Source organism: Kogia breviceps, chromosome 13 (genome assembly GCF_026419965.1).
Source record: "Kogia breviceps isolate mKogBre1 chromosome 13, mKogBre1 haplotype 1, whole genome shotgun sequence".
NCBI lineage: Eukaryota > Metazoa > Chordata > Mammalia > Artiodactyla > Physeteridae > Kogia > Kogia breviceps.
In genome coordinates, this window is record NC_081322.1 from 23122460 (window position 1) to 23131315 (window position 8856).

Here is an 8856-nt window from a genome sequence, read left to right on the forward strand (position 1 = left end):
GCCATCTGCAGATTATATTAAAATTCTGATTTTAAAACTGTTTTTCTAATTCCAAATAAAAAATATTCACTGGGACGACCTTCTTTATGATTTTGTTTTTCTCACAAATCAGTGTAGCAGGTAACTCTAATGAAAGGATCCAGGAAACATGTTCCAGGTTAAAAAAGAAGCTAGACATCTAAGTTTAGAGGTTTCTTCATAACTCCACAGAGAAAGCCACATGTAAAAAGAAAGGATTCAACACTAAGTTAGGGATGGCAAGGTGAAAAAAAGTCAAAATGTCTGAAGAGTGAGATGAACTGTAATCAATTCATCTGAGGAAAGTACAATGACTATCAAGCATAAGTGAAAATGCCTATAAAAATGGTTAGAACGTAAAGAAAATTATTCATTTTTGTTAAGGAAAAACATTTCCTCACCCCAAGGCTTGCTTAAATTATCTTTTATCCATCATTTATATGGCTTTATTGACTGAGGATTTTATATAAAATGTGAAGAAAAGCTGACAAACTAGAAGAACCAGAAAACCTGAATTTAAAAATGACTAGAGAATCTTCTCTTCCAACAACTTAAAATAACTAGGCTGGGACTTCCCTTGTGGCACAGTAGTTAAGAATTCACCTACCAATGCAGGGGACACGGGTTCAAGCCCTGGTCCGGGAGGATCCCACATGCCGCAGAGGAACTAGGCCTATTCACCACAACTACTGAGCCTGTGCTCTGGAGCCCTGTAGCTGCAATTGCTGGGCCCGTGTGCCACAAGTGCTGAAGCCCACGCACCTGGAGCCTGTGCTCTGCAACAGGAGAGGCCACCACAATGAGAAGCCCACATACTGCAAGGAAGAGGAGTCCCCACTAGCCACAACTAGAGAATGTCTGCGCGCAGCAATGAAGACCCAACGCAGCCAAAAATAAATAAATAAATAAATAAAATTTTAATTAATTAATTAATTAACTAGGCAGACATACTATAGCTGTGTACATAATTAGTAAGTAGGCATAGCTCACTACAAAATCCTTTAATTTTGTTTCAAAACACCTTCTAGAAAAATTATTAAGTTGGAGTTAGTTAAAATTTAAAACTTTAACTCTTCAAAAGAAACTTTTAAGAGAATGAAAAGGCAAGCCACAGACGGGAGAAAAGACTTTTAAAAGCATATATTCAACAAAGGATTTGTATTTACAATACATAAAGAACACTAACAACTCAAAAACAAAATAACCAAATTTTAAAAATCAGCAAAAGATTTGGACACTTTGCAAAAGAAGATATGTGAATTGCCAGGAAGCACATGAAAAGATGCTTAACATCAAACCACAGTAAGATAGTACTAAGCACCTATTAGAATGGGTAAAATTAAAAAGACTGATCAAATCAAGCGTTAGAGAGGATGTGGAGCAAACAGAATTCTCATACATAGATGGCAGGAATGCAAAATGTTACGACTTGGAAAAGAGTTTGGCAGTTTTTTAAAAGGTTAAACTTACACCTACCATGCGATGCATTCCTCTCCTAGAGATTTACACGGGGGAAATGAAAGCATATGTCCATACAAAGAACTGCACGTGAATATTCATTGCAAGTTAGTATGCAACAGCCAAAAACTGTAAACAACCCAAAGGACCATCAACAAGTGAATGGACAAACTAATTTAAACTGGTGTATCCATAACAGTGGAATACTACTCAGCAGTAAAAAGGGATGGGGTATTGATACATACAAGAACAGCGTGAAAATCTCGAAATAATAATGCTGAGTTAAAGAAGCCAGAGACCTAACCCCCAAAAAAGATTATGCTTCCATTTATTTTAAAAATTATACAAAATGCAAACTAAATATATAGTGACAGAAAGCAAATCACTGGTTGCCTGAGGGAGGGAGGGATTACAAAGGGCAGGAGGAAACCTGGAGGGGTGATGATTGTGTTTACTATCCTGGTTGCGTTTCACAGGGTGTGTGTGTGCGCCTGTGGTCCAAATTTTTCTAACTGTACACTTTCAAACGGTACACCTTAAATTTAAAGTCTGTTTTGTCAAACTCAAAGCTGAAAAAGTCCTCAATTAAGAATCGTTTAAAAAACAAAACAAAAACCTCCAGTCTCAGTGTGGATGAATTTCACCGCTGGGAACTGCCCCTCCCTTTAGCCTTCCTCTCAAAACCGACACTTGTCCCTTCCCCTTCCGAGAACCCTCAAAGGTTTACAAAACTCCTAAGCTTCTATTACCCACTGGGTTCTTGGGTTCCCAGCTCCTGCCACACAAAGCTCCTATCTACCTCCCCGTTCGCAATATTTAGCCTTACTGAAGAGTGACAAGTGCCCCCACTCCCTCCAGTCCAGGTTCCCAAACACTCATCCACGAAGCTTCATCGGACCGAGCACGTCTCGATCCTGAAACACCACTACCGAAAGCTGCGCCCCCCTCAGCACACACCCGGACCCGCCGGTGCGCGGGGACTCGAACACCCCCCGTCCCGGTTACCTGCCACCGGCTGGCCGCGCCGCGGACAGTTTAGCCACCGCGGGGGAATCTTGTTGTGAGCCATGTCTTGGGGCCGTGCACAGCCGCCCCCTCCACCAACGCTCGCCGCGCCGCCGTCACCGCCGCCTCCTCGCGCTCCGCTCTGCTCCCGAGGTCCGAGGCACCCGAATCCCGGCCGGCGTCCGAACCCCAACCGCCCGGACCTGGGTAATGTCAGCAGCGGCGCGCCACTTCCATTCAGGATCAACTCTAAGCTAGCCCACAATGCACCGCTACTGCCGCCCCCAAAGCCCCACCCCCTTCTTTCCGAGGTCAGAGGTGAAGAAAGAGAGGCTGGCGGACGGAGGGGAAGGGGTTAAGGCCAAGGCGAATGGGAGGGGCGGGTCTTCCCTCGCCCCGCCCCGACCCAAAGCGCTCTCAGGGCGGCTTTGCACATGCGCAGCTGCGGTAGTATTGGGAACCAGGAGCGGAACTTATATTCTTTTCTCGTAGACTGCCTGTGGAAACCCCAGAGAGTGGAAGGAAACAAATCCTCTTTCCACACGTAGACTGGTCCGCAGATTCCATAAAGGCATCTGTTTTACTGACGAAAGGGCGTATCCCACCGCCGTCGTAGCTCAAGAAACTGATAGCCCTTTTTCGGCCAAATTTGATGTCCCGGCAGGATCTGTGTTTGATTGGGAATTTGGAAGGTTCTTCCTGACGTGGATTAGGGGTACAAGCTTTAGAGAAATTCTAAGAGCGAGAGATTGGAGCCCCAGAAATGAGGAATTTCTCTTTGGGGGAGTATTTCTGGGGATCCATGAAACATCTGAAATTAATCTTAAAACATTTTTTATGAGTTTTGTTTGTACACTTCTGGAGCAAAGTTGTTTTTTTTTTTTTTTGCGGTACGCGGGCCTCTCACTGTTGTGGCCTCTCCCATTGCGGAGCACAGGCTCAGCGGCCACGGCTCACAGGCCCAGCCGCTCCACGGCATGTGGGATGTTCCCAGACCGGGGCACGAACCCGCGTCCCCTGCATCGGCAGGCGGACTTTCAACCACTGCGCCACCAGGGAAGCCCCCTGGAGCAAAGTTTTATAGCGTATTTGGGAGTCTCAAAATTACCAACTAAAGTGTGTAATTGGCAAAGGCAGGAATTGCCCAGTGGAGTACCAGTACCTGACGGTGTTCTCATTTGCCTTAACAAACAAAAGGTCTTTCCCTTCCAGTTAAGCCGGGGTGATTGGGAGTGTTTTCTAAACTATGTCCTGTAGTAAGACTTTCTGTAGTTAACAGACTAATTTAGTTAAAGTATTCAATATAAAGCTGGGTGCTGGCAAATTAGTTATAACGTAGCAGTTCGGCTTTAACTACCAGAGTGATGTGTTTGAACTGCAAGAGTGTGAGGTTTGGGAGAATGCATTTTACGGGACAGCTCAGCCCTTGAATGCCTGGACCCTCTGAGTAAGATCAGAATTCTCCCTTGAAATAGAGAGGGCCCAATGGCTCTCTGTGAGAGAGCCTGAGTTAGGTCACACTCCTGGTCTGTCCTGTTGTTACATCTGCTGAGACCTTTTAGTGAAAGTATCACTCCTCTGCAGACAAGACAAGACTGTTGCCTTACAAATCAGCAATCTGCCCAAATGATGCCCAATTCTCTTCTCTGCTGGCAGGGGGAAAGTTGGTACCAGACCCAGAGTGGTGAAATGTTTGATCCCCCACATCTCCAAGGATGGAAAAGGTGAGCCTTGTCCTGGGAAAGTATTTCACTTTCCCCTTCTGGGGATGACTCCCCTTGGAGACTGTCCTTCTCACACACTGTGTCCACCTAGGGAGCTCAGTACTAGGCACAGGGAATGCTTCGCAGAGCTTCATGCCACCGATGAGTAGCTGTTATTGGTTGTTAAGGCAGCAGCGTGTGCTTAATTTTTACACCACTATCCAGTTATGCCCTCCTTTTTCTTTTAAAGATTTTTTTTTTGATGTGGACCATTTTTAAAGTCTTTATTGAATTTGTTACAATATTGCTTCTGTTTTATGTTTTTGGTTTTTTGGCCGCAAGGCATGTGGGATCTTACCTCCCCAACCAGGGATCAAACCCGCACCCCCCTGCATTGGAAGGCGAAGTCTTAACCATTGGACTGCCAGGGAAGTTCCCAGTTATGCCCTCTTTATCCTTAGTGCCAACAGACCCAGAGGACCCTGTGGTTCCCTTCTGCCCACAAAAAAAAGGGCAGATTAGGACAGTGGCATCCAAGTGAGAGGGCAATTTCTCCCATTTCTCCCTACCAGGAATCTTTCGCCTGATGGGCCAGTACCACTCCTACTCCCACATCTCTGCTATTCTTCAAGAAGAAAAATAGATGCTCCCAGAGGAACCAACATGTCTCCTCCCTGGCTTCCTGGAACCACCAACACATTCTCATAAATATGTCTTGGCCTCCTCTTTGTTGGCTCTTCACAGGTGAATTCTTCCATAGAACTTTTATTTTGCCCATAAGGAAAGGAGTGTGTAAGGGTAAAGAAGACTGAATTTTCCCTCTTGACAAAAAGGAAAGAGACTTTCCTTTTCCCAGGGTATTTCCTTGAGAAAACTTGTATTTGTAAATCCTTCCTCATCACCCTGATATGTATATAGATCTTTTGAACAGCTAAACGAGCCTCTTGACTGTTTTACAACCCAGGAACTTTTCTTAGGGCCTAGGGAGCCACCTCTTTGTAAACATGAAGGAAGATAGCGCCCCCTGTCTCCCTGTCACCATGGGAATTTAACCTAAAGCACCTCGTTCCAAGCTGTAAATCACAGAGATTGAAAAGTTTTGTTTTCCTTTCAGATAATGGCAGTTACCTAACACAGGCAGCCAAGCCAGTTACCAAGTAAATTTAGGATGAACTATGAAAGAATGTATAATAAATGGTGCTGCCGAAGTCCTCTTACATGGGGACTCGTTATAATGTATCTCGAGAACATATATGGAATGGATCATATATACTTGGCTGTTTACAAGGGTGAGTGTTCTCACTTTGCAATCTCATTAGAGGATTGCCTGTGATTTGCATTAGAGTCTGGTTCAGTGCATATTCTATAATAAAACTGGTTTCTTTCTTTGCTACATTTGTGGAGAAAACGTTCTCCTCTCTCTGTGTGCCTCTGTCCAAATTTCCCCTCTTCATATGAAACCGGTCATATTGGGTTAGGGCCCACCCTAATCCAGTATAAACTCATCAAGATTCCATCTGCAAGACCCTATTTCCAAATAAAGTCACATTCACAAGTACAAGGTTAGAAGTTAAACATATCTTTTGGTACAATTCAACCCATAACACCCACCCTTACTTTTAGAGGCACAGTCCAGGCTTGCAGACACACAAGCTGTTTTGAATCCCAGGAATTTGGCTGCTCTGTGTCTTCCTTTTTCTGAAGGAAGTTTTTCTGGAAAGTCAGAGACTGAGATAGAGGCCTTAAAAATCACCTTCTACGTCCCTCCCTTTTTTTGTATACTGCTAGTGGAACAAAGCAGGACTCTATGGGGCCTTCCTTGGACAGACCTCTCCCCCCATGTCCTCTGCTGTAGCTCCTCTCTGAAGTACCTAATAACAGTATCTGATGCACATTTCCTGAGTTGTTTTACAGATGCTAAAACCTCACCAAGGAAACTCCCTGGCAGTCCAGTGCTTAGGGCTCTGTGCTTCCACTGCAGGGGACATAGGTTCGATCCCTGGTCAGGGAACTAAGATCCCACAAGCAGCACGGACAAAAAAATAAAATAAAATAAAACACCCACTAAATGAAAGAAGTTAACTACCTGATGACCATGGGCATGTAGCCCCCCAAACCTGCTGGAGTCTGAGGACTGATAATGTTAACCCCTGTGACACCACCCTGTTACCTCACCATCAGCCAATCGGAGAATTGTGCACACAAGCTGATCACACACCCCGCAACTCCTCTCTCTCACCTGGCCTTTAAAAGTGCCTCCTTGGGCTTCCCTGGTGGCACAGTGGTTGAGAGTCCGCCTGCCGATGCAGGGGACACGGGTTCGTGCCCCGGTCCGGGAAGATCCCACATGCCGCGGAGCGGCTGGGCCCATGAGCCATGGCCGCTGAGCCTGCGCATCCGGAGCCTGTGCTCCGCGATGGGAGAGGCCACAACAGAGAGAGGGCAAAAACAAAAAGGGCCTCCTTGAAACCCATCAGGGAGTTTGGGCTTTTTTTAAAAAAAAAACAACACATTTTTTTTTTTTAATACTAGTCAGCCCTTTTTTTTAAATTTTTTAAATTAATTAATTTATTTTTTGGCCGCGTTGCACAGCATGTGGTATCTTAGTTCCCCGACCAGGGATCGAACCCGTGCACCCTGTGGTGGAAGCATAGGGTCTTAACCACTGGACTGCCAGGGAAGTCCGGAGTTTGGGCTTTTTGAGCATTAGCTGCCCCAGACTCCTTGTGTGGTGTCTTACACTAAATGCCACACTTTCCTTCATCACAACCCAGTGTCAGTAGATTGGCTTTCCTGCACATGGGCAAACAGGACCCAAGTTTGGTTCGGTAACACTAGAAGCTACAGGAAATGAGGTATCTTGAGCAAACTCAAAATCACCCTCTTTTCTTCCTTTCTACCAACAATACTGATCCCACTTGAAGGGTTTAAATTCTTCAGTGACACACTTTCAAACCTGCTCTCCAGAGAGGCTCCAAAAATTCCCTCAGTGATCAGACTTCTAAAAACCCAAATTCATATCTGCATATTTTTAAAAGATAAAATGAGGCAGATTTTTAAATGTCAAGAGTTTATTTGAGCAAAAATCAATTTCAGTTGAAGTGCGCCAAAGCAGAAGTGGTTAGGAGCTTCCCAGGACAGGAGCCAGAGAAAGAAAGGACTTATATAGAGAAGGTGCAGAAGCAAAGAAAAGAAAGTATTTGAGTGGCCAGAGCTTAAAGCCTCCTTGTCTGTCTGTGATTAGTTGACCTTAGCATTTTGGTTTCTAATCTGGAGGCATTTACAGAGTTTGATTTTGGTTTGTCTCTGTAGGCCTCCTCGGCATGAGAGCCACGTCAGCTGGATGGCCTCCTTGTTTAATTAATTTAACAACATCAATTCCCCAACAAAGTCTCAGCATGAAATGACTCCAGTTCAGGGGTGCAAATATATGCCCAGCTCTGAATAGGTCAAAAACCTGCGTGCAAGGATATCACATGGATTTTCTATAAATCAACTCAATCCTGATTCTGAATTCCTTCCTGCTAAATCAGTTGTTCAGAGGAGGAAAAATAATGTTCCCTCTATACCCTTCTTGGCTGAGACCTCCTGTAATAAAAGACAAAGAGACAGGAGAAAAACGAACAGAAGTTTATTAACATGTATACCTCATGTGCGGATGCAAGATTGCCAGGGAAGCTGAGATGGCTAGCACCTTAAATACTAATATCTTTAGCCAAAGACAAAAGAAAGATGTTGGGGGAACAGAGAGACCAGCTATGGGAAGTTACCAGGAAAAGCACAGTAAAGGGTAAGGTTTGTTATGAAGATTTAAGTCTCCGCTTTCTTCACTGATAAGTTTCACGTGATTTTAGAGTCATCCCTATTTTCCTGGTACTGAGAAGGAGACACCCTCACAAATGGAATTTCCTTTATAAATATAAATTTCCCTGACAGAAGGGTAACTTCTACTCTGTTTTCAGAGCTTCTCCTGTGTCTGCCTTTTCTCAAAAAAATAATCCACTCAAAATAATCTTTATATCAAAGAGACATATTTGGGGGTAGCATACTCTGCTACCCTTCAGTGGGAAATGCTAGCTCTGGCATTCTTGGGGCTTCCTGACCCCACTTCTATGCCTGGAATTATATCTTGGTTTCAGGGCTCTGACAACACATCTCCAAGAAAGAGGTGAAGGGAAAGGCTGGTCTCTTTTTTTTTCTTTTTATTTATTTATTTATTTTTGGCTGTGTTGGGTCAGGTCTTCGTTGCTGTGCAGAGGCTTTCTCTAGTTGTGGAGAGCAGGGCGGGGGGGGGGGCTACTCTTCATTGCGGTGCCTGGGCTTCTCATTGCAGTGGCTTCTCTTGTTGCGGGGCTCTAGGTGCGCAGGCTTCAGTAGTTGTGGCACGTGGGCTCAGTAGTTGTGGCGCACGGCTTTAGTTGCTACACAGCATGTGGGATCTTCCTGGACCAGGGCTCGAACCCGTGTCCCATGCATTGGCAGGCGTATTCTTAACCACTGTGCCACCAAGGAAGCCCCGAAAGGCTGGTCTCTTGTCACTGACCCTCTGTTCCCTTGGCTGACATTGATCCTAGGCATGACTCCCATGGCCCCAGCGGGTCTCTATTTCTCCTCGGCCACATTGCGGGATCTTTTGTGAGACTGGGAACCCTACAGCTCAGGCCTTCTGAGT

General features: G+C 45.1%; 1 protein-coding gene across 1 annotated transcript in view; it reads right to left on the bottom strand.

Annotated features, from left to right (window-relative positions):
* RNGTT (RNA guanylyltransferase and 5'-phosphatase) overlaps positions 1-2767 on the bottom strand; it is a 243626-nt gene extending 240859 nt beyond the window's left edge. Inside the window, exon 1 of the mRNA XM_059083231.2 lies at positions 2482-2767. Within this exon, the coding sequence (XP_058939214.1) occupies positions 2482-2545 (64 nt within the window). The 5' untranslated portion in view covers positions 2546-2767. The remainder of the gene's footprint in view (positions 1-2481) is intronic.
* Between the last annotated feature and the right edge of the window lie 6089 nt (positions 2768-8856).